The sequence below is a fragment of the Cynocephalus volans genome, chromosome 9 (genome assembly GCF_027409185.1).
Source record: "Cynocephalus volans isolate mCynVol1 chromosome 9, mCynVol1.pri, whole genome shotgun sequence".
NCBI lineage: Eukaryota > Metazoa > Chordata > Mammalia > Dermoptera > Cynocephalidae > Cynocephalus > Cynocephalus volans.
The window spans coordinates 87334378-87361018 of record NC_084468.1 but is presented as its reverse complement, the minus strand read 5'-3'; the positions used below and the strand labels follow the sequence as shown (position 1 = coordinate 87361018).

The window sequence follows — 26641 nt, the reverse complement described above, 5'->3', positions numbered from 1 at the left end:
CACTGCTGGGAATATACCCAGAGGAATGGAAATCATCATGCCAAAGGGATATCTGTACTCCAATGTTTACTGCAGCCCTATTTACAATAGCCAAGTGTTGGAATCAGCCTAAATGTCCATCATCAGATGAGTGGATAAGGAAACTGTGGTACATCTACACAATGGATTCTACTCTGCTATAAAAAAGAATGAAATACTACCATTTGCAGCAACATGGATAGACTTTGAGAAAATTATCTTAAGTGAAACAAGTCAGGCACAAAAAGAGAAATACCACATGTTCTCACTTATTTGTGGGAGCTAAAAATAAATAAATAAATAAAAACACAAACAAATAAAGGGTGGGGAGGGAGAGGAAGACACAACAATCACAATTCCTTGAATTTGTTAAGACAAGTGAACAGATATGATGTGGGGGAGAGGGGAGAGAGGGAAGGGGGAAGAGGAACGGGTAAAGAGTCATGAAAATCAACTACAATGTATCTTGAGAAATTAAAAGAAACTAAAATTAATAAAAATAGAAAAAGAAATGTCAAGAAATGTCAAAAAAAATAAATAAATAAAGTCCAAACAAGTCATGGTTTAGGTAAACTAGAAATAATCTCATGTCCAATGACTCAATCAATGCTGTATGGGAAAATGATAAAGAGAACTTGAATTGGTCATACTAAATTATTCTGTAGCAAATCAGGAAAGAATTATATATGGAAATAGCTGTATATACTCTTTCTCCTATACCTGCTAATGATATTTTCATGTTTTATGTGTAATTATACTTTTTTAGCTACAAACACAATATTTAGCAAAATTATTTGCTGTATTGCTGTTTAAGCTTTCTTATTTAAAAATTAAATTTTTGGACAAAGTTCAGCTTTGGATTAATGAGATCAGCATTTTGGTGTTCAGAGAGCCAAACTCAACAGGTAAATACCTCATGTCCTCACTCATAAGAGGGAGCTAAGAAAGAAAGAGAGAGAGGAGAGAGGGAATGAGAGAGAGAGGAAGGAAGGAAGGAAGGAAGGAAGGAAGGAAGGAAGGAAGGAAGGAATAAGGAAAGAGTAATCACAATAATATGTCGAACTTTCAGGAGAGAGCAGAACTGTGGTTACCAGATGTGGAGAGGGTAGCAAGAAATTGGTTAATGAACACAAGGAATGATTACTTTTTGTAATGATGAATATGCTAATTTACTCATTTGATCGTCACATATTGTGGACAAGTATTAATAGTCATCTTTGTACTCTACAAATATGTATAATCAATTATGTTCAATTAAAAAAAATCTTGACAATCAAATTTTGAGTTGCCAACCACCCTGACTAAGGTTTGGTCTTCCTAAGCATCCAGGTTCGAGCACGACAGACAGCAGCACACTGCACTCACATGCCACTGGACTTCCCTCATTTCCTCTGTTGATCAGAGGTTGGCCTTTTCTCCAAACACAGGTGTTTCATGAAAAATGTAAATAAAAACCAGGAGTAATCATGAATGTCTTCACTTTTCATTAATTTTCACAACTTGAGCCATATTCGATAGCATTCATCTCTATTAAGCTTTTATATCCACAGAACTGAGTCCAAATTTGAAAGTTAGAGTCACATGAAAACACTTTAACATCTTTAAGATATCTCCCTGATTTCAGAAAAAAAGTCTTATATTCCAGTCTTGATTAAATATTTAATATTTGCAGAATTTTGTCCTCAGAATATCAATTTATTTATTCATGTATATAAAAGTCAGGACCCCTTAGCACACTCATAAGGGTTTTGAATTGATATATGTTATTTTTTAAAGATTCAGCTATATCTTAAGGTACAGATGTATTTCTTATATTCTATATTCCTCTAAAATTATTACACATTTTTGGAGGCTGAAAAAATTCAAATAAAGGATAGTCAGAATGTTTATCTGATACAAGTTTAAAATTTTTCATTCTCAATTAAGTCTGCCAGCAAGAAAGGTTATGACCTGGTAATAAGAAGAACAAAGGGTTTTGATTTTCTTTGTATTCTAATCCGCTAGCAACTAATATTTATTTATCTGTATCTTCCAAATGCAGTATTATACCATGTTCAGAAGTACTTTAACTAGTTATCAAAAGTCGGAATTAATTGCATAAGCTTTCCATTGGGACCACTTTAGTGGAAGGAGAAGCTGCGTATTTTAGTGAAAGAAGACATAATTTGGAACCAGCAGATCTGAATTATAATCCTGGTTCTCCCCACGAAAAAGTAATTTCACTTCTCTCAGTTAATATTTGCAGATCTGCAGAAAGTAAACATTTTTTAAAGAAAGTAAATGTCATTGTAGCAATAAAAGTGCTGCTGAGCTAATGAAGCAGGTTGATGGACTAGTATGAGGGGACAATTTGGATAAGGTGGTCGGGAAGATGTCTCTAAGTGGCAACATCTGAGCAGAGTCATGAAAGGAAGGAAGAAGGAAGCCAGTGTAGTCCGAACAGAGGAATATTGAGGCATAGAGAAGAGTAAGAAAGGACATCTGCTGCAGAAAGAGCCCCGTGTCTTTGATCAACCAAAGCAAAGCCACAAAGTGGAGCAGGGTGAAACAGGGGCCTGAAGGTTGGGGAAGCACTGAGGAGCAAGGCAGGGCCGGTCCTGTAAAGACTTGCCAGCCATGGCAAGGAGAGGAATAGAGTCACTGGAGCAATCAAGTTTAAATTTAAAGCGATTTTTCTAGGCAGCTGTTTCTAGGTACCGAGGGGAGAGATATTGGTGCTGGGTGGGCAGTGGCAGAGCAAATGGTGGGATATGTTTGAATGTGGAATATATTTTGAAATTAGAGCTAATAAGGGTGAGATAAAGAGAACACTCAAGAAAGGCCACTAGCTTTTTGTCTTGTGCAACTGGGAGACCATGGTACCATGCATTGATCTAAGAAGGTGGAGGAAGAGGCAGATTTGAGGATGCCAGTCAAGAATTCTGTTTTTGGCATGTTAAATTTGATACACTGATATGGACAGTCAAGTAAATATACAAAGAAGGCAAATGGATATTTTTAAATGTCATTATTGTGCTTCTATTTGTTTTGAAATTATTTTCTGTACTTTCACGTGGCAAATCCTGTTCATGCTGCATATACTCCAAGTTGCTGAATTAATCTTTGATTATAATTCTCTCAAGTGATTTTCCTTGCAGAAAGCTTTCCTGGACTATATTTACTGTAAAGGAATTCCCTGACTATCAAAAGTATCTGGCTGAACTTTCCTGCATCATCTCCAGGTTGTGAGATGCATCATGTCTTAGTATGATTACAACGCATGGCAGCCCCACTTAACGAAACACCTACTGAAGGATTGGTTGTGCTCTAAATAATCTTGGGGTACTCAAGATATGAAGTTGAACCAGAAGTTCTAAAGAGGGATTATGCAAACTGTGGCCCACAGTCCAAATCTAGCCCCCTACCTATTTTTCTAAATAAAGTTTTATTGGAACACAACCATTCCCCTTCTTTAGGTATTATGTGTAGCTGCTATACACACCAAATGGCAGAGTCGACTAGTTGCAGCAGAGACTTGTGACCCACAAAGCCGAAAATATTTGGTCCTTTAAGAAAAGGTTGAACCTGCTCTAAAGTTTTTTCTAGTCATGAAGCATCATTATTTTATGATTTGAGGAAAAGTGAATCAGAAATGCACGAAAATTCATTTGCATTTACCACCTGAAACAATTGTGAGAGTAGATCTGATATGCAACGTTTAATTTTAGTGATTTTTTTCTTTTCTTTTCTCTAAAGCTGAGAATCAGAGTTCGATCAACACAACAAAAAGACTAGGTAAGTTAATTTTCTTTTCTCTGAGTATCTTCATGAGTAAAGTCCCAAGAATGAGACAAAGTAGATCAATCAGTCTGAGAGCAGGATGAAAGAACACAAAGAAAATCTTTACGTGGCAAGTAAAATGTCTAGGAGACCTTGGGTTAAAAATGAACACACAGACCAGGAGAACATACGAGGATGTGCCCGAGTGCTCTGTGACTGAGGTGAGTGAAGCAGCCCTAGTGAACTTGTGACACTTGTGGAATGTCCTCTGCCCAGAACCCGCTGTTCGTGGTCTGTTTCTGTTGTCCGTGTGCCCGCTCCCAGAAGTACATGGTGTCTTTGTACTTTCTGACAAAGTCTGGTCTTGGCATCCAAAAAAGATGATGTTGGAAGCCATAGTTAATAATTTAAATGTTAACATTCCAAGAAGTGCTTATGTCTTATCTTCCCTTAGTTTTAAACTTAGTTTTAAATTTTTGATGATGGAGCAACAGGAGTTGAAAAAGATCATTGGGCAGGGAAAAATGGGAATGTTGAGTCTTCCTGTTATTTTGATATTATAACTAAGTAGGGGACTTTAATCTTCCTATATCCTGCCTGGTAATTACCTGAATAACAAATCACATAGGCTCTCAATTCTGGTCAACTTTGATGGATATAAAACAAAAATGTGAAATAAACCTAGAAGATTATGTAACTTTAAAAAATCAGACAAAGTAAAAATAAAATTATGAGTGTCTCTAATACCATTTTCACAGCAAATGTCCTAAATAATCATCTTAGTCTGCTTTCTACCTCCTGTGTTCAAGGCATTTGAAATAAATTATTTTGCTTTTAACTTTTAATTATTATCTTCTGCTGTGTAATATATCTTATTAATATTATAATTATTTTTATATTATTAATTCTCTTTATTCCACCTCATCATTGTATGTTTTCTTACTTCCATCTTCATAGCCTAGAAAGGGCGTGCATTAGAGAAGTCAAAGCAAAGCAAGGCACAAAAGCAGTGACTCAGGCACAGAGAGCTGAAACAGTTCTAGGAGGAGTCTTTCCCTCTGCCATGAATGTCAAGGAGAAGTCAAAGATGGAGGAATATGGAGAAGCTGCCAAGTTGTCAACTCCTTTTAACAAGGGATTGAAGTATCTTTCATTTCATTTAAAAGATTGTATTTACAAAATGCCAGCTATAATTATAATTGATTTTAGATGAAATAAAAAGCTCATTTAGGTTATTTTAATTTTTGAGTTATATAAACTAGTTCTCCTAAAATAGGTAATAGACAAACCATTGATTTGAATAGTGGACTAGAAAGAAATGAAACTGCTTCAGTAAGTTACAAGAAAAGTCATTCTTATTTCTTCACATTCAAACTTCAGATATATGCTGTGGCTAAAGACTAATTCCAGATTCACTGCCCCCTGCCACACACACACACACACACACACACACACACACACACACACACACACACACAAAGAAGAATTAACAAATTTACTAACAGGGTATTCCTTATACTTCTGTTAACAACTCTAATAATTTGTATTTGCAGATTAAAGTCTTCTTTAGTCTCATGTATTTGTCATCAAGATGTTAAAATATCAAATTTGTGAAATATTTATTTATAGGATAAAGGATAGGTGTATTATTAAAAATAATTAGTATTTATCTTTTAAGTAGAAGTTGACATAGAAGTCTAGCCCATTGAATTACTAGTACTGTGTTCTATAAATATGAGCTAATATGTATTTAGTCTTTGAATATATGAATATATAGTTCTCACATGTGATATTTTCTTTCATATTATACATCTTATCATTCTTTCATATTAGCTTTAATTTCCCCCCAAAATTACATTTTTACACCTACTTCAAAAATTGTTAAGGGTCTAGAAATTGATGGTTATTTTGCATGGGACCTTTTTGGGTATGAGGAATAAGTAAGGCAACTCTATAAAATTTGAATTATATGCAGTTATAAATGGATATAATGTTTTCACATTATAAAATAAAAATAGATCCATGCTGAGTCAGTAAGATGGCTGACTCTACCCCCTCAAAAAAAAAATAACAAATAAACAACTGTGTCTTGACCAAAATAACTGAAGAAAAGCTCCAGAGAACAACAAAGCAGCAGCAGAAATCCTGCAGAGCACAGAAGCCCAAGATGGCTGCATAAGAAAGGGAAGGAAACACCTCACTTCTGCCATCCCATCCCTCCAGTTGGGATCAGCTCTGAACCAGGAGGGACTCTTTCCTGCAGGGAAAACATAATCAAGAGGACCACAGAAGCCCCCATCTTCACCACAGACACCTGCAGTTTTTGCTACCAGAGACTTCTGCAGTCCACATAGGCTGAGTCCAGCTGAGGGCTCTCCCCAAAGAAAGCTCACATGCTAAGCTACTCCCAGAGAAGGAGCAAACTCTGTGTCCCCCACCCCTTGCCATGGCCCATGCTGTGCCACCTTGGAACTGGAGCCACTGCTGGAGTGCATCCTGCTCTGGGTGACAGTAGCCATTGCAGCCCTTCATCCCTGATGCTTTGCCACCACTACAACATGCTCATCTGGTAGTGCTGCACCATCCCCAAGCCAAGCTGCTTCTATATCCTTCTCTGTAGGGCCAAGCTTACCACATAATTGCTCCATCCCTTCACCTGATTCCAGTTGCTGGTGAACCCTCCCCTTAGGGCTAATCTAAAGTGTCGTTTTGTCCACTAGGGACCTCAGGCCTCCAGCACACTGTAGCAGTCAACCCTTCCTTCCATTCACCATTGCATCATACAAGCTAACACTGCATCATTGAGTCTCGGCATATTGGAAAAGAAATAGACTATTTGTCCTTGATTTTTGGGGAAAAACAAGTATAGTAGTCAGGGTTCTCTAAATAAAGAACCAATAGTGTGTGTGTGTGTGTGTGTGTGTGTGTGTGTGTGTGTGTGTGTGTGTGTGTGTGTGTGTTGAAAGAGAGAGAGAGAGCGATTCATTATAAAAATTTGGACCACACAATTATGGAGGCTGAGAAGTCTCAAGACCTGCAGTCAGCAAGCTGGCGACCCAGGCAAGCTGTAGTTTTTGCCTGAGTCCAAAGGTCTGAGAACCAGGTGGCTGATGGTGCAAGTTTCAGTCCAAAAGTTGGCAGACTCAGTACTCAAGAGGAGCCATTGTTTCAGTTTGAGTCCTAACACAGGGAAAGATTAATGTTCCACTTCAAGGCAGTTAGGCAGGAAGAATTCCCTCTTTGTTCTATCTAGGACTTCAACTGGTTCAATAAGGCTCACCCATATTAGGAAGGGCAATCTGCTTTGCTCAGGTTACTGATTCCAATGTTAATTTTATCCAAAAACACCCTCCCAGAGACACTCAAAATAATGCTTCACCAAATATCTGGGCACCCTGTGGCTCAGTCAAGTTTACATAAAAAATTAGCCATCACAACAACATTCCCATAGTGACCAGCACAACTTGTGAAAGATCTCACTATACCTGTCTTCCTCACTTTCTTTAATTGTGTTTCAGAGCCTTAATTGCATTGTGGACATTAAATTTAGTAGAAAACAGAAACTACAAAAAACATTACAAGTCCCTTAAAACTTGACCTCTGGCCTTTGGAAAGGAGGACATGCCATTCTATCTAAGCATATTAATTGTGCTGGGCACTCTGTTTTTCCAGGTATTGGTTGCTGATCTCCAGGAATTCATATAAAATGAAGCATGAATCATTCTATACAGAGGGTTGCATATCTGAGTTTTCTAATTTTGAATGACAAAATCTTGATGCTGTTGCCATTAGGATCCACTCAAGCTAGACATATACCTATAGCAAAGTAATACCTAAAGTTTGGGGATTTTTTTAACTTGGGGTTTTATGATATTTAAAAGATTAGTTGTGGATAAAAGAAATCACTCATGGAATGATAAATATATCAATGTTTAGTGTGATCAGGTCAGCATAAACTTGCACTTAGGAAATTGTACAGATTCTGGGTATGGCTAAGTGGTTTTCTTGGTCTAGTTTAGCGATCTACTAAGTCTCAAAGAAGCAATTTGCACTGTTCTTGTACCACTCTGGTCTTCACTGAAAGGTTATAAAAACTCATAGTCTTAACTGATGAGCTGCCCAACATTCCCTTTAGGAACCAACATATTTTGATGGTATTGATAAGGAGGTATGGTCCTCTAATGAACTCTACAATTTGCTTTATTTAATACATTAACAATAATTCTCCCTGTCTTTTTGTATTTATCTGCATGATCTAGTTTGACTTGTTGAAGGATGGAAGTGTTCAGTTTGCTTTCATGGGAAGAATACCTTCTTGATTGGGGCCTAAACTGAAAATAGATTATATCTCACATAACAAAAATAAGAGACATGTCCTTATGATTTATTCCTGCTGAAATGCAGAAGCTTAGGCAGCATAAAGTCATGGTTGACAGCCTACACTTTAGAGCCCTCATTCAAATCCTTGCTCTGCCACCTTGCTGTGTGACCTTGGATAAATCACTTAATCACTCTGGCCTTCAGTTTCCACTTTGTAAAATGCAAATATTAATAAAACAATAATTGAGTGTGTTAACATTTCTGAAACACTTAGAACAATGCCTAGCACATAATGTTCCATAAGGGTTTAAAAATAAAATCCTTTTTAATGTTTTCATATCCATATCCACATTGAGGGAGGGTGTGAGAACATTTGAAACCTTTGAGAATGCTAAGAACAAATTATATTGATCTTGTTGATAATGATGCCAAAAGCAAGTAAGATAAACTTACTTAAAATCTATTGCTTAGATGGAATAATGGAAAGGGTTTTGAGTCATATTTGGCCTATGTTTTAGCTCTTCCACTACTGTCAGGCATGTCACATTATTTCTCTGATCCATAGTATCTCTCATCTTTAAAACACAGGATTAGACATGTTCACTTAAGACAATCTATAGATTCAGTGCAATCCCTATCAAAATACTTGGTATTTTGACATTCTTCACAGAGAAAATGATCTTAAAATTCGTATGGAAACACAAAAGAACCTGTATGGCCAAAGCAATCTTGAACAAAAAGAACAGAGTTGGAGGCATCATATTTCCTGAGTTCAAAATATACTATAAAGCTATAGTAACAAAAACAGCATGATACTGGAATAAAAACACACAAATAGACCAATGGGAGAGGATAGAGAGTCCAGAAGTAAACTCATGTACTTACAGCCAACTGATTTTCAAAAAGATGCCAAGAATATACATTGTGGAAAGGAAAGCTTCTTCAATAAATAGTGCCTGGACAACTGGATATCCACATGCACAAGATTGAAACTAGACCCCTATCCCTTAGCACACACAGAAAATCAACTCCAAATGGATCAAAGACCTAAATTTAAGACTCAAAATTGTGAAACTGCTAGAACAAAACATAGGGCAAACACTACACAAAATAGGAGTTGGCACGCCTTTTTTGAGCAAGACTAGAAAGGTACAGGCAATAAAGCAAAAGTACATAAATGGAACTTCATCTAACTAAAAAGCTTCTGCACAGCAAGGGACACTGTCAACAAAGTGAAGAGAGAACGTACAGAATGGGAGAAATTGTTTGCAAACTACACATCAGACAAGGGGCTAATATCCAGAATATATAAGGAACTCAAGCAGCTTAACAACAAAAAACAAGTAACCCAAGTAGAAAATAGGCAAAGAAACTGCACAGACATACAGATGAACAACAGGCACATGAAAAAATGCTCTACATCACTAATCATCAGAGAAATGTAAATTAAAAGCACATTGAGATATCATCAGTTAGACTGATTATTATCAACACGAAAGAAAATAGCAAATGCTGGTGAGGATGCGGAGAAAAAGAAACTCTGCTGCATTGTTGGTGGGAATGTAAATTAGTACAGCCACAGTGGAAAACAGTATGGAGATTCCTCAAAGAACTGAAAATAGATCTACCTTACCATCAGCTATCTCACTACTGAGTATATATACCCAAAGGAAATTAAATCAATATATCAAAAAGATACCTGCACTCCCATGTTCATGGCAGCCCTATTCATAATAGCCAAGCGATGGAACCAACCTAAATGCCATCAATGGATGAATTAATAAAAAAAAAAACTGTGCACAATGGAATACTATTCAGCTACTTTTTTAAAAAATGAAATCCTATCATTCGCAGCAACATGAATGGAAATGGAAATCATCATGTTAAGTGAAGTAAGTCAGGCACAGAAAGACAAATACCACATGATCTCATATGTGGAATCTAAGAAGAGGAAAAAAAGTGGTCCTCATGGAAGTAGAGTAGAATAATGGTTACCAGAGGCTGGGAGGGGAGTGAGGGCAGGGGAGAGAAGTGGTCTACCAGCAGGTATAAAACTATGCTATCTACCCAAAGTGAATCATCGTGCAGTGCATGCATGTATTGAAACAACACAGTGTACTCCACAAATATGTACAAGTAAATATTAAAATAAAAAAAATTAAATTAAAAAATGTTTGCTTAAGAATAAAATGGATCAGCACATACAAAAGTAATTAGCACAGTTCCTCATTGATTCTTTGTATATTGTACATAATTTTCTGGAAACTAATAACTAGTCAAATCAAAAAAGAAAAATACATCCTCCTTCCTCAACATACATTTCTGCAGAGTTGCCGAAAGTAAATAAGTCTCCATTTGCAGTTGTTACTAGGTTAGAAGATGTTATCACCTAAGGATGGTCACATTGATGGCCCAAACTAAAGTGAAGAAAACTTGATGTAAAACCTTTTTTCGCATTGCTGTAAGGGAACAAATAAGTCAGAAAGGTAAGGTCTGATGACAGAAGAAGTTTACTTTCTTCATGTGAAGGCAGAAAACTTCCCCTTTGATATTCTGCCTATTAAGTAGATAGAAAGTGCCATTGTAGGTGAAAATACATACTAGCTGTGACAAAGTCATGAATTAAAAAGAACCTTGACAAGAATCGAAAATCATATCAGCATATTCCCCTCCCAAAGCATGAATCGTACTGCCTATACTCATAGCCTTTATTGTCTGTGCCACCTGTGTACCACTGCCTTCCATAACAGACCATTTTCCTTTCCAATGAGAGCCCAGAATAGACTGTACTTCCTTTTCCTAGTGCCAGGATTCTCAAAGTCCATTCCTATGGTCAACACCAGCAATTGTACTAATGCTTGGTATTAATTCTTAGAAGGAGCCCGTTTACTTCTTCCATTTGCATTTGCTGTTTACCTATTTTGATTTTATTCATCTTATAGTGTATATTATTGCTTAAGTCCTCAAATCCTTTTAAGAGTTATAAGTAAAATTCAATAAACAATAACATAGTCTCCTTCATTTTGACCATTGGCACACTGTTTATCTTGTTCTTTACCTCTTATTTCACATCTGTCAATTTTGAGGTGTGCTTCTCACCTCCCCCACTAGAATGTCAGCTCCTTTAGTGCGATAGCTACAACAGGTGTACTCTGTTGTATTTCCTTCAACACCTAATGTTGGACCCAGAGTAGGTTTCTATTTTTTTGTGTGTTATTGTTCGATGAATGAAAAAAACTAACAATATAATGATTTTAAATACATACCAGTCCTAATATTAAACTAAAAAGTAATTTAATGAATTTACTTTATCTTTAACAGTAGTCACTACCGCTGCCAAAAAGTTTGTTTATTCATTTAGCAAACACTGATGGGCCCTACTTCTAGACATTGTTTTAACAATTGGGAAACCTCAGTGAGTGAAATAAAGATCCTTTCCCTCAAGGATCTTGTATTCTAGTAGGGAAGACAAACTATAATTAATAAAAATAACAACCTGCTAGATTATATAGTAAGTGAGAAGGTGATAAGTACCTATAGGAGGGAGGGGTCACAAGAGCTGGAGAGGTGGGGACCAGTTGGATTGAAAAAAGTGGTCAAGGTGAAGCTGCCTGAAAAGATTTGAGTAAATATGAGAAGGAAATGAGTCACCCAATCAATACGTGGTGGAAGAGCAGCCAGATAGAGCTAGAACTTGAGGAGAGGCCTGGCGTGCTTGAGGAGAGGACTGCCCTAAGTAAGTGGGCAGGGTTGGGGCAGGGGGGGTGCCAGGCAGATTACCTACGGTTTTGTGAGCTGTGTCAGGACTTCAGCTTATTCTGTAAATGCAGAGGAGTTACATGATCTGTCTCGTGTTTTATAACTCTGAGAGCAGAGGAGAAACTGTCGGTTGAAGCAAGGATACCTTTTATAAATCATCTAGAAGAGAAATGATGGTATCTTGTATCAGGCTGATTGCAGGATAAGTGGTACGAAATCTCCAAATTCTGGATGTATTTTGGAGGTGGAGCCAACAGATATTCCTGATGATTGAATGTAGGATAGGATAGAAAGAGATGAGTCAAAAATAGGTCTTTGGCCTAAGTAATTGGAAGGAATGGTTGCCCTCAAGATAAGAAGGCTGCAGATAAAGCAGAACTTCTAGTGTAGACATGTTGAGTTTAAAATATTTATTATTTGCTAAGTAGGCAAGTGAATTTCTGCAGCTGGATCTCAGGAAGGAGGTCTGGGCTGGAAGTATAAATTGGAGGATCATTGGCATTGGTGTTGTATTTAAACCTTGAAAGTGAATAAAATCACCAAATAAATGAGTTTATTTAGGGATAAGGACCAAGACTAAGCCCTGGGTCACTCTGAAATTATAATTCAGAGAGAAGAAGAGGGACCAACCAAGGAGACCAAGAAGAATAAGCCGTGGAAAAACCAACTGCGCCCTGCTGAAAGCACATGAAGCAAATGTGTTAAGGAGAAGTTGATTGATTTAGTGTGTCAAAGGCTGAGAAGTTCTTCTTTAAAATGGGATAGGAATCCGTCAAATTGCAATTAGAGACCAGTTCCAACTATTTATAAATAATGTAAAACAATTAATAATTGCTTGATTCAATGAAGTTTAACCCCTCAGGCACATACATATTAAATCCCATATACTAAAAAGATGTGTAGGCAGCATAAGGGAAATAAAAATGACACTCAGTTTTATTTTCTTTCTAACACTAGAATATTTTATCCTCTATTGCCTCCCACACTTATCTCCCATTAATATCTATGTATCTCATACGTCTTCTCAATTCCTTAATTCTAATTTTCAAATTTTAATTATCTAATATGATTAACTCAGTTGTGCCTGAGTGTTATGTCAGCTTATATGTTAATACTGGGCTAACATGTAATCTTTCTAGGAATCATAGCTATATATTCTAAAAACAACTTGGATATAAATGTGACATATTCTGATGGAACAATTAAAATCAAAGGAACTCTCATACATTGTTGGTGGGTCTGCAAAATGGTGCAGCCTCTATGGAAAATGGTATGGAGGTTCCTCAAACAATTGCAGACAGATCTACCATACGACCCAGCTATCCCACTGTTGGGAATATACCCAGAGGAATGGAAATCATCAAGTTGAAGGTATACCTGTTCCCCAATGTTCATCGCAGCACTCTTTACAACAGCCAAGAGTTGGAACCAGCCCAAATATCTATCATCAGATGAGTGGAGACGGAAAATGTGGTACATCTACACGATGGAATACTACTCAGCTATAAAAACGAATGAAATACTGCCATTTGCAACAACATGGATGGACCTTGAGAGAATTATATTAAGTGAAACAAGTCAGGCACAGAAAGAGAAATACCACATGTTCTCACTTATTGGTGGGAGCTAAAAATTAATATATAAATTCACACACACACACACACACACACACACACACACACACACACACACACACACACACACACACACACAAAACCGGGGGGGGGAGAAGATAAAACAACCACAATTACTTGAAGTTGATACGACAAGCAAACAGAAAAGACATTGTTGGGGGGAGGGGGGAGGGAGAAGGGAGGGAGGTTTTGGTGATGGGGAGCAATAATCAGCCACAATGTATATCGACAAAATAAAATTTTTAAAAAAAGAAAAAAAAAAAAGAGAGGAAAAAAAAAGAAAAAAAGGGAAAAAAAGAAGAAAAAAAACCCTATTTTTACAGTGAAAATATGACAAAACTTTATTCTTAGATCTTTCCGTGAATAAAACTGTTGTATTAAAAAAAAAAAAATCAATAGTGTTTAGGAAAATCTGGTTACAAAATTATAACAATTTTCTTAGGGAGGGTGCCATCAACTTTATTGTGTAGGTTAGGCAATAAATCTAAGGGGGAGATTTTAGCCCAGACTGGAATGAGAATGAAGATTATGTCTTAAAGATTAGTAGAGGATGTTTGGGGGCATTGAAGTGTGCATGGGGGAGCTTTGTACACATTTTAAATCATATGGTGCAGATGGCCAGTGATTTTACTAAAGAGAAAGGAATGACCCCTGTGTGCTTGGTCACAATCAGAAGAGGGAATGTGGATAGTGGAAAAAACATGGAAAGAGCAGTCAGGAGATCCAGGTGCTAGTATGGCTCAATCACTACATAGCTGCAAGATCTTGACAAAACCCTTCAAACCTCTCCAGGCCTCAGTTGTGTCACAGACAAAGTAAAAGATTTGGACAAGTCAGGGCTAGAAATGTGTGCCATGATGCTGCCACTCAACTCCTCTCATTCCCATAGCAAATTGACCATGTCACTTTTTGCTCAGATATGGCTTCATAATATTTCTGAACACAGCATTCCACAGTCACCACCAATACATTATGGTTTGTACTCACAATGAAAATGATTTGCCATTCTATCCAAAGATCACATTGCTTCAAGGAACTGGATACCATGACTATGATAGTAATTCTTTGGTTTGATAAAGTATTTTCTTTCAGAACAAAAGGTGCATTTATCAATAATTCAACTTCTAACATCTAGCACAAGGTCTAACTCATAGTAGGTCCTCAACAAATACTAATCTAATTAATTAATTAATTAAAATTAGCTAAATTTGAAAGTTTGCATGAGCCTCTTGCATGTATTGCCTTTTATTTTTACAATGATTTTTGAAGCATGTACTTTATTTTATTTTATTTATTTTATTATTGAGTCATAATCGGTATACATATTTTGGGGATTCAACACTGATGTATGTTGATCAAATCAGTGTTATTAGCATATGTATTATTACAAATCATACTTTTTCTTTCTGCCCCTTACCCAATCTCTCCCCACTTCCCTCTCCCTTCCCCCTCCCACCTCTGATAACCCAAGATTTCTTCTCTCCTTCTGAAAGAGTAACAGTTATTCTGCCGATTTGTTGGCTAGATGATCTGTCCAATGCTGAGAGAGATGTGTTCAGGTCCCCCACTATTATCGTAGAATACATGCTGCTTCTATCACTCTGGAATGGGCTTTATGGAGAGAGACATCCTCTTCTTTTCTTTGGCCTCCACTGGTGACTCTCCTTGTGTCAATGCACTTGAGTGGTTGGCAGTCCATCTGCATGGTGGTTGTGGCATCTAGCCACTTTTGCGGCATCTGTGGCTATTGTGGTGGCTGTGGTGGGCCACCCACATGGAAGTGGTGTTTTTGGTGTGCTCCTTGCCTGGATGTGGGAGGAGGGGTCAACCCTGGCTCCAGAGGCACATATTTTCTTTATTCCCATTTTACTGATTGAGATAAACCAAAACTTACAGAGGTTAAGATGTATATATATGAATATATATATATGTGTGTGTGTGTGTGTGTGTGTGTGTGTGTGTGTGTGTGTGTGTGTGTGTGTGTGTACATACACAAATACACACACACATACATATACATACATATATAAGTAACTTTATATATATATATATATATAAACACGTAAGTAATCTGCTGATAAGGGGCTCAAATTTTATTCTGTCTGAATGCATGACCATATTCTTGACCAGTTCTGACTCCAAATTCTTGCAGAGAAGGACTTAAGTCCCAAACTATTATATACCATTAGGCAAAAGAAAGAAACAATATTTAAATAAAATATTCAAGATGATTTGGTTGGAAACAACAGAACTTGACTCTCACTAATTTAAGTCAAATAAAGATTTCTTTTTAACTAAAAGAATACTGGGTGGCTTACAGAATAAAGAAAGATAGGAGCCAGGTAATTCCAGTGCCTGAGTCTTCTGGTTCCAGTCTAAAACTACTGAGCCTCCATTTTGATCTTTTAAACAGATGCCAGTCTGTTTTAAACAGGTGGAGTCTGCTTTAGTCTGGATTTTCAGAGAAGCAGAGTTCAACATGCAAAGACATGATTACATTGTGTAATGTTGAATATACTAATTATCCTGATTTGATCACCACTTATTGCACACAGATATTGATATTCAAAGCTGTACCCCACAGATATGTAAAATTGATCATGTTTCAATTTTTAAAAATGATAAAAATAATAATTTTTTAAAAGGCACAGGATTTTATTTGGAAGAATGCCTGAGAGAGAAAATGGCTAGGGCACTGGGAGAGGCTGGGAGAGCCATTTGACCATGATGCAGGTCTGACATGGAGAGGAGAGAGGGCAGGAATACTGGATGGAAGCATCCCAGACCCCTAGTGTCCCTGCCATTTCCACTCATTGCTGGGAGCAGCCTTGGGGAGGCAAACACAGCAAGGGGTTTCAGAGAGCAGGTGGGGAACCTTGAACACTTAGCTGTCTGTAGTTGGAGTTCTATGAAGGGCATTCTCGGGGCAACCACAGGTGCCCTGGGACATCAATAAAGGCTTCTGTCTTTAAAACTTCGAATGATTTATCAGATAATTGGTTTACAGCAAGGGCCAAACACGTACCACTGTCAGACATAGATGGGGTAAATTAAGGTACACATTAATACGACAGACTTGGCTATGAGGGTCTCTTCCAAATTCTGACCTGAAATTTACAAACTGGATTTAAATAGTGATGCAGTGTATTCAACATTCAATAATCATCACAATCACCTAAAGTTAGGGTCCAAAAGCTAACCTATGTCCTCTAAAAACACCATATTATACTCCAGTTTCTACAAGTCCTCTCTAGAGTAAGGAAGCATCCGAAAACAGAAATGTCTGAACAGTTTACTTCACGTATTTTTATACTTTGAAAGTTTGAGAAGGTTAGACAAATTGACTTAGGTTGAAAGTTCAACTCTCTGGAGGCATAATCATAATATGATAATAGAATATTATTATCATGTCATATAATAATACAGTACTGTGTATTATATAATGTATATATATTGGCATCAAGTAATCTTCTAAGCAGCTTAAATTTATTTTAACTCACTTAATTCTCACAACAACACTATGATGTAAAACTATTATAAGCTCCATTTACCTATGTGGAGACTTAGGTACAAAGAGGTTAAGTGACTTGCCTAAGATTCCAGAAGGACTAAGAGCTAGAGTTGAATTTGAACCCAAGCACTCTGTCTTCAGAATCATGCTCTTAACTACTCCACTAATCCTCTCCTGCACCTCCCTCTGCCAATTTTATTGTGGTAGTGATGTAGGATAATGCAGTCTCAACAAAACCAATGGAGTTCATTAACTCTGGGCACATCATGAATCTACTGTCTTAGTCACAGAAAGAGTAGCATTAGGCTCACAATTTGTGAATTCAGCCAAGTATCTTGATCTCAGCAATATGATCATGCTAGAGGACGAGGTTTCTCAAATTGTGGGTTAATTCTCCTCAGTGGGTCATAACCAGTATTTTAAAAAATGCTATAAAAGAGAAAAGAAAAGAAAATAACAGAGGCATTACACATAATAGAGGTAAATTGTGTGTGTGTGTGCTAGATTCAGAAATGATTTCTTAACTGAGGGTTGCAGTTAAAAAAATTTAAAGTCTCTGTTCAAGGAGCTACTAAATCCTTTCATTAAGAAGGCTTAATTCTGTTGCCTACCTGTGGATTATTAGCAATAACTGTAGGCACTGAACAATCAACAAGTTTTAAATAGGAAAGCTTGGAGTTCCATTTGAACCAGATAGATTATATTCAGTCCTGAGGCTACCTCTTAGCCTCTCTATGAGAAGGTAATAAGATAGGACATGGAGTCTTGAAAACTAACCCTTGGGAAGTTCCAGGAGGATTAATGCCATTGGTTATCTAATCAGTCATCTTGTTCTCTACCAACACAATGAAAGAGCATTCATCCTCACTAGAGCACTTAACATTGGCAAAAGCAACTAAATGTACCAAGGTTTCAGCTAGTTCCCACTCTTTCATTTCATATTCCTTTTTTCTGCCCGCTTGGTGTACTAGTCTGACGTTTTCTTTGTTCTTATGGGCATATATCTAGCTTCCTCCCACAGATCTCTTGCATGGCAAGAATGGTACAGACTCTAAACATTATTCTTCCCCCACAGGTGTCAAAAGTGCATGAGCATGCAGTGCATGCTGGGCTGTGGGTGGCAAAGACAGAAAGAGCCAAGGCAGTCACAGAGATATCAATTTCCTTGGTACAATTATATGTGACCTCAATACTCCTAAGGGGTCTTAATCATAAGAGATACCTCTTAGTTCAGCTGATCAGCCAGCTACATTTTACTGCACTCCTACTGTGGCCAGAGCTCCACGTGGAGTGTGGTGAGAGTTATGGCCTTTGTGCCCCAGGAATTTTCAATCCAGTAGAGAGACAAGGCAAACAGGTATGAGAAAAATAGAACACTTCCTACTGGAAGAGAAAGAGAAACAATTTTCTAAAATTTTTTAAATACAAATTACATTTTTTTTTTTTTTTTTAAAGATGACTGGTAAGGGGATCTCAACTCTTGCCTTGGTGTTGTCAGCATCACACTCAGCAAGTGAGCCAACTGGCCATCCCTATATAGGATCTGAACCCATGGCCTTTGTGTTATCAGCACCACACTCTCCATGGGCTGGCCCAATACGAATTACATTTTATCTCAAATTCACAAGAACAAATTCTATAACCTTATAAAACATTTATCCATATTTCCCTTAAACTTATTAAAATGTGTAAATTTTGTGGGTTTTTTTAATTTTTTTTTTATTTTTGGCCATCAAACAAGTCTTAATACACTTAAAAAGACTAAGATCATAAAAAATATGCTCTCTGACCACGATAAGAGAAGGAAATTTAGAAAATTCAAGAATATGTGGAAATTAACACTGTCCTAAATAAACAATGTATAAAAAGAAAAATCACAGGGAAATTGAGGAGTACTTTGAGATAAAAATAGATGTCCTCTTCTTTTTCTGGTCTCCACTGGTGACTCTCCTTCTGTCAATGCAGTTGAGTGTCTGGTGGGCCACCTGTGTGGTGGCTGTGGCTACTGTTGTGGTGTTGAGCTTCTTTTGTGGCAGCTGTGACTATGGTGGTGACTGTGGAAGGCCACCTGTCTGGAAGTAGTGTTTTCAGTGTGCTCCTTGCCTGGTTGGGGGGGGGGGGTGGCCCTTGGTTCCTGCCCAGATGTATAAATTTTGGATAAAAATATTTTATTAATAATTTTGTTTTTATTCCTTCTCATTGAAGATGACAAATGTTAACTAAACAAATAATAATAATAAACTTAATTAACATTTTCCTTGGAAAAAATAAGCATGGACAGTAGTGGAAATATAACCAAGCAACAGTAACTCTACCTAAGGCCTACAGCGTAAACAACTGCTTAGCTTTAGGAATGAAACTGAAGGAGTTCTCTTTGATTTTTCCTCAATCCTTTTAACTAAAGCCTCAATTGCAATCTTTTCAACCACTGAGAAATACTATAAAATCTTAAGTCCTATACTTTATGTCCATGGGTGTATGTATGTGTGATAGGAAAAATCACTATTACCTGAAGTTATAGTATCTGAAATTTGAATAATGCTTTTGCATAAATTTGCATCCCACAAGAATCTTATGCAGTAGGTTATACAAGATGTACCCTAGGGTAAAAGACTTGATCGAGTTTTTTTGACCAGTTCTTAAAGATGTAATACTGATACCTAGGTTTTGTAATTCTAAATTTAATCATCTTTGCAGGAGGAGTAGATGAAGTTATGATTTAGTGTTACAATCGTATGTATCCACACTATACAACCGACAATAAACGGTTTTCACAGATCTTCAGAAATGTAAACTGAATCTGAAACGAAATTTTGTATGAAGAGGTAACATCATAGTTTGACTCTGGACTTGTGATTTTCCTACAGTTAACACTCTACAACCAGATGCATCACTTACTACATCCAGTACGTTACCCTCCATATCAGTAACAGTTCCAGAAAACAACTCAAAGTCTCAAGGTATGATTTCTACAGGCATGTATGGCAACTTGCTCTACTTTACCCTTCCTCATCAAGAAGGCACTACCAATCTTAATTCACAAAATAGAGTTCTGCAAGAATGAGATAGACTATTGCACTTGCAACATCATATCTATAAATCACAGATGCTTCCTTAAATAAGGGTGGAGGGAAGATTGTGAGGATTGGCACATATTCACCAGAGGTGACTTTTTTTTTTTTTTTTTCTTAAAATAATAGGCACTGAGGTCGGAAAAAATGCCAGCTCTTCAGCAACTAGCTCCTCTTATTCCAGTGAGTCACAGACACATCTTCATTCATGGTAGTAGATATGCAGTATGTTTAAATGTGACCAATAAGGGGAAAGGACTAGATTATGGTCAGTCTATATTAGTCCATTTGTGTGCTACTATAACAATACCTCAGACTGGGTGATTTATAAAGAACAGAGGTTTATTTGGCTTATGACTCTGCAACAGCTGCATCTTGTGCGGGCCTCAGGCTGCTTCTACTCATGGAAGAAAGCAGCAGGCAGCCGGCGGGTACAAGCAGATCACATGATGAGAGGAAGCAAGAGAGAGGGGAGGTGCCAGGGTCTTTTAAACAACCAGCTGTCACAGGAAATAATAGGGCAAGAACTCACTCACTGTCCCTACCCCCAAGGGACAGCATTAATCCATTCATGAGGGATCCGCTCCCATGACCCAAACCACTCCCAACATTGCCAAGTTGGGGATCAGATTTTGACATGAGCTCTGGGGGTACATCCAAACTATATCACAGTTTTTTCTCCATTTTACAGAACTTTGTAAGCCTGGTCTTAATGAGCATACCTTGGTGACTTTTTTCTTTTCTTTTCTTTTCTTTTTTACGTTAGTACTAATTGATTACCACCAAGAGTCAGGGATGACTTGATGGGACTAGTTTCAGATATACCAAAGTACACTGGCAGAGATCCCCATAAAAATGAATTGTTGCCAAATCATCATGTTGTATACCCTGAATATATTCTATCTTTGTTTGTCTGTTAAATATTTTTAAATTAAAAGATGAGAAGGTAAATTATACAAAATAATGAGTTTTTCACCTTGACAGAACTTTATCTTAATGTTAAAAATGGCCTTTAACAAACATTCCATTTTAGCTAAAACATATACGTCACATAACACTTACATGTATGCTAACACTGAATAGAGAATACTCAATCATTTTCTTAGCAATTGAGAATAAGAAGATTTAATTCCATTAAATAAGTCAGCATGGAAATTATTGACCTGCTGATGCATCGCATCTTCATTTTAGGAGGCAATAATGACCTCACTCAAGGTCTACTATGAAATCAGCAGAACTTACTTAACGCAAACACTTAACCCTGACAGTGGAAGTATAAACCACCCTATCAATGAATTGGAGAATTATTCCCACCCCCTGATAAATGTATGAGGAGCACATATGCAAGTAGATGAGAATATGTAACTAAATGCAGTAACCTTAACTTCCTCCAGTTGTATCCCTGTGACAGCTTGTTTGCCATCATTATAATTTTAACCTGGGGAGTGACCATCAGAAAAGAAGACAGATGCTAAATACCCCAGCAAAAACCTTCCTCTCAGTGAAATTAGGAAAAATTCACTCTAGGTTACTGCAGCAACACCACTCCCCAAAACAGACACACACACACACACAAACACACACACACACACACACACACACATACACACACACACACTTCTCCCGAACTGTGTTGTTCGTTTTTAAGAATCACATCCACTGTGGTATATAGTTTTGTTATTTTATGCCTTTTCCAGTTTTAAGATAGTATTATAGAAAGATATTTGTTTTTTAGAAAGCCAGAATTAGGACTAATGTAGTCCCAAATGGGCTACATATATATTTTTTTTTCCAGTAACTTTATTATAAAGAACTGAGGAATATAATGTGTGAGTGTGGGTTTAATTATAATCTAGAGAACATCTTCTGCCTCTGCAGTCTTCCATCTCCTCACTCCTCCAGTCTCCAGGGATGTGGGAGAACTAGCTCTCTTTGGTTTGGAATTTTGTTTCAGAAAGGCTACAAGACTGACATCAAGTGGATGTGTCAAAAATGACAACTAGTGCAAAACCTTTAAACTAAATAAGTCTTCTTTGCCTAAAATATAGTTTTAATAGAATGATACGTAAAGAAGAAAGGAAACATGCATGCTTTTGCTCAGTTAATAAACTGTGAAATTCAATAGTCACTCTGATTGACAATGTCCCCAATACTTTTTAGGTGTTATGTTGCCTGTGGTTATTGCTTTGATTGCAATAACACTTTCAGTATTTGTTCTGGTGGGTTTGTATCGAATGTGCTGGAAGACAGACCCAGGTAGGTAACAGTGTCTCGTTTTGTTTTCCTGAAAGGAGAATGAATATTTGCTCAGTCTTAAACTCTTACAGGAAAAGAGGAGTTCTAGAAAGGAATAAAATGCCATATTGCCTGATCACAGAAATAGAGGAAAAGGGGCAGAGAAATCCATTGAATGCTAGTGAATGTAAGGAATGGGGATTAAGTACTACTGGTAGGTATTATCAAATATGGGCACCTTTTTTCAGTGAAGTAGCCCAAATTTTGTGAGTCATCAGGGGAATATGGTAGTAAAGTGGGCATAGTGACATGCCTTATCTAAAGTGAGGATTAATTCCTTTTCCATGTAACAGAGAATAAAGGGAAAGCTTGCTAAGCATTCAGTTTAGGGGCCCATAATCTCACGAAGAGTGTTCTGTGACTTACTTCCCTCCACGGAGGCACAGCTTCCTTCCATGACAGTTATGTTTTTTATTCTTGTTTAAAAATAAACTTTCTATTTCAGAAGAGATTTAGATTTACAGAAAAGTTGCAAAGACAGTACAGGGAGTTCCCATATACTCCACACTTAGTTTCCCTTATTATTGATATGTTAGTGTGAAATATTTGTTACAATGAATGAGCCAATACTGATAAATTATTATTAACTAAATTCTCTACTGCATTCAGATTTATTTCAGTCTTTATTCAGTCTTTTTTTCTGTTCCAGGAACTTTAGCTCTCTTTCTACTCAAGGCTTCATCTGAATCCCTCTTCGGCTCCCATGGCTCAGTTGTCCCCTATGTTAACTTACCTCCAGTCTTTCCATTCCAGACCCCTGCTGTGGTTGTGTGATGCAGAGTCATGTGTCTGAGCCTTCGTCCATACTATTTCTTCTCCTGGAATGTCCAGCCCACCTCATAGCTTTTATAACACCCCTAATCTCCAACTTATCCATTAGGATCCAGCTGAAACACAAATTTACTCCATCTTTTTATATCACTCCACTTCTTCAAGCAAAATGGATTATTTCTTTAATTTTAATTGTACAGAATTTGATGATCTCATTCATCTTCCTATAGTACAGTTACTTACTTATGTGCCTGCCTCCCCTGCAAGTCAGGCACCCTCCAAGTTGCAAACCACATGCTATGCACATTGCCTTGTCCCTAACATGAGGGCCCATCAAAAAATACATGTGAAGATTCATAGTACCTTTTAATTCTAGTTTTCCATGAATTTTTTGAAGTACTCTCATATATAGCAGACCCTTACTATATGCTTGTTGAGTTAAATTTTTAAATGTTCAATAAAATAGAAACCTCACTTTCCCCACTGTGATTCTAAATATTTCACTAACAAAATTCTACCTGTCTCATAAACTGTTAAAAGATAAAAAGCAATTATTTTTATAAGCTATATAAGCTGCACTATGCTTTGTTTACCCCATGGACAGTATGCCCCCAGGACACTAATGAATGCCCTTCCCCAGGCCAGCAACTGACCATGATCATGACAGTACAAGGAAATGTTAGGAGACCAAACAGTGGTGCTCATTTTAGCTCTTGATGAAAAATAAGAAGAAAACTAACCAATGTCTTTTCCTTTGGGAGCAAGTGGATAAACTTCATAATAATGTCTGAAATACGTTTCCTTACCCAGTTTCTGGAGGGGAAATAGCATTTTTATAAATTATTTTAATTTCTCTAAGTTTCTAAACTGCCTATCCTATATGTTTTATGGGAAATCAGCCATCTGAGTTGAAGCCTGTGGCTGTTGAGTATATATGATAGGCAGAAATTAGTGTGCTAAAAACATTTGTAAAAATACCCTGTACTGAAAAACTGCTTTGCATAGGAAGATTTGAAAATACATTATTTGAAAAGTTGACATTTTCTACTAAAGAGGACTCTGTGAGTATATAAAACTCCTGTCATTGTGGTGAGTTATTCTGAAGATATACAGTACTTTAAAAGCAAGTTTGGCAATACAGTTAGCCAAATCTATTTGGTTACTGTTAACTTTATTTTCCAAACAGAATTTACAGCATTGTTGTCATTAAATTAGCACCATTAAACATCTGCAGTTACTCATTTTTCAAGTGTGTGGATGAGACTTCATTAAGTTCAGAAAATTAATAAACCCACTCTGCTCTCTAGAAGACAAAATGAATCAGATTTTAGTATGAAATTAAGTTATCTGGACAATGTTGACAGTGGGCTGAGCTTTAACCCAAATAAGAATGGTATATACATAGAAAGTAGTCGATTGGCATGCATCTATCTGTTAATACCTCCATCATTATAGCATTCTAGGAAAAAATATTAAAACAGGCATATAAAATATATCCACTCATTTTGAAACAGAGCTATGAGCATCACGGGTGATACTGTTTATGACACTCATCGGAATCAAAAAATGCTGTTAATACCCTACTGATAGAGAGAAGATGGAGTCCAATCTAGCTGGTGAACAGCATTTTGGTGCCATGGATTAAATCCTGGGGATTAAGAGTTATGATGGGGTATCTTAGCCAAGGTGACAGAAATAGAAGCAGCCAAAATATTAGTGGAAGTCAAGGTTTTTATAAAACAAGAGTGGTCAAAGCCAGGAGAATTATATTCCAAGGGCATATCCCAGTGACAGCTAGATTAGTTCTGAAAAGAAATTCAAGAAGCAAGAGCTGATTAGCAATGGAATAAAACCAGAGCAAAATCAGTAGCAAAATAAGAAGGACCTTAAGCTATCACATTGAGAAGCTGGCCTAATTGGCCACAGATTAATGCAGGGTTCAACCACCAACATCCACTCCAGAAAGACCATGTCCTTGAGCAGAATGAATCATTCTGAGTTCTCACTCTAAACCCAACGTTTTTCCAGAAGACACTTGTGAAGCAACCTGGCAAAGCATACAAAAGATTAGTTACGATTAGTAGTCTCAGTGACATTTTGCAGGGCACTTTTGAGAGGCTGAATCAGTGGGCTTAAGATGCAATTACAAACAATATCTACGTTGTAGCTCACCACAAATACAGTGATTTGCATCCCAAGAAAGAGGAATATATAAAGGAATGTAGAAATTCAATTCTCTGGTATAAAAAGGTAATTCAATAGTTTGAGGATAATTTTTTCGGAGATTCTGAAATAAACTGAGACATTATCTAGTGTCTGTGGGATGTATGATAATGTACAGTAGTTTCACATAATGCTGTGAAACTATGAGATCAAAATTAGTCCAGAACTCAGTTAAGTGTAGTTAACCTGATTAGGATTATCCCCTGAATGTCAAGATGTGCATTAACCATAGTTGAGGAAATGGTCTGTGGGGGATAAAAAAAAAAAAAAAGAAATACTGGCTTTAGAAACATCTCTATCCTAAAAGCTGTCAGGGTTTCAGGTTTTTTTGCGGCCAAGCTCTTTCCAACTCTAATAACAATTCTCTTTTTTCCTAGGCATGCCGGAAAATGGAAATGATCAGTAAGTAAGGCCACATCATTTTTTTCCTAGGAGTTCTGACCCTACTGTTTAGATAAGGAAAATTATTGATCCTCTACTTATATTTTTTAAATTGTTTTTAAAAGAGATTTGTGTAGAAAGCACTATATTTGGGATTCAGCTATTTGTCAGAGCTCTCTACTATACAGAGAAATTCCAACAACTAAAAGAGAAAACTGCTCTTAAACTTGGATAAAGAGGTAAAATGGGAAATAAAAAGATGAAATGGAAAAGTAGAAGAATGAATATAACTATGAGGGAAAATGTTATAGAGAACATATCTAGAGTTTTGAAATAGTTTTCCCAGTTAAATTTTCAGTATGTTTATCCCAGTTAGGGAAACCCACATCTACACTACCGTGAGCTGGCTCTGAGTGGCTTTGCCTTAAATGTAGATAGTTACTCTACTTTGACTTTATTAAAACAAACAAAGCAGTTGTTAGCAGTGCAGGGAACTGTTGTAACCAAAGTGGGGCAAGGAGACATGACGAATTGTTTCCATGTGAAAAACAAATTCTGTGGCCAGGTTTTCTTTGTTTGTATGAATTTGTAGCGTTCCGTTATTTAAGTGTTTTTGTATTTCATCAGGTTGTAACCTCTAGAAATAATATCTGTCTGTCACCCACACATCTAAATTAGAAATGGAGACAATCAAGATGTCCAAGGGAAGGAATTAGGATTTGAAACTGTTTGAAATCTGAGAAGGAATAGGTGTAAACTCTCGGTTAAAACAGACAGTTCAGACACAGTAGTACTGCAGTGACTCGGGACTTTATGTAAAGGGAGATCCCCAGAACTCAGCATCAGCCCAAAAGGTTTGGAAATGTTTCTATGTCTTACACTTCATAATTCAGAACAGG

General features: G+C 37.0%; 1 protein-coding gene across 2 annotated transcripts in view; it reads left to right on the top strand.

The window, feature by feature from the left end:
- Positions 1 to 26641, top strand: part of EMCN (endomucin) — a 109240-nt gene that overhangs the window by 70962 nt on the left and 11637 nt on the right. Inside the window, exons 5-9 of one of the 2 annotated variants that reach the window (XM_063108498.1) lie at positions 3754 to 3792; positions 19869 to 19961; positions 20202 to 20255; positions 22233 to 22328; positions 25739 to 25763. In XM_063108498.1, the coding sequence (XP_062964568.1) occupies positions 3754 to 3792; positions 19869 to 19961; positions 20202 to 20255; positions 22233 to 22328; positions 25739 to 25763 (307 nt within the window). The remainder of the gene's footprint in view (positions 1 to 3753; positions 3793 to 19868; positions 19962 to 20201; positions 20256 to 22232; positions 22329 to 25738; positions 25764 to 26641) is intronic. The other variant, XM_063108499.1, reaches the window with a different exon arrangement.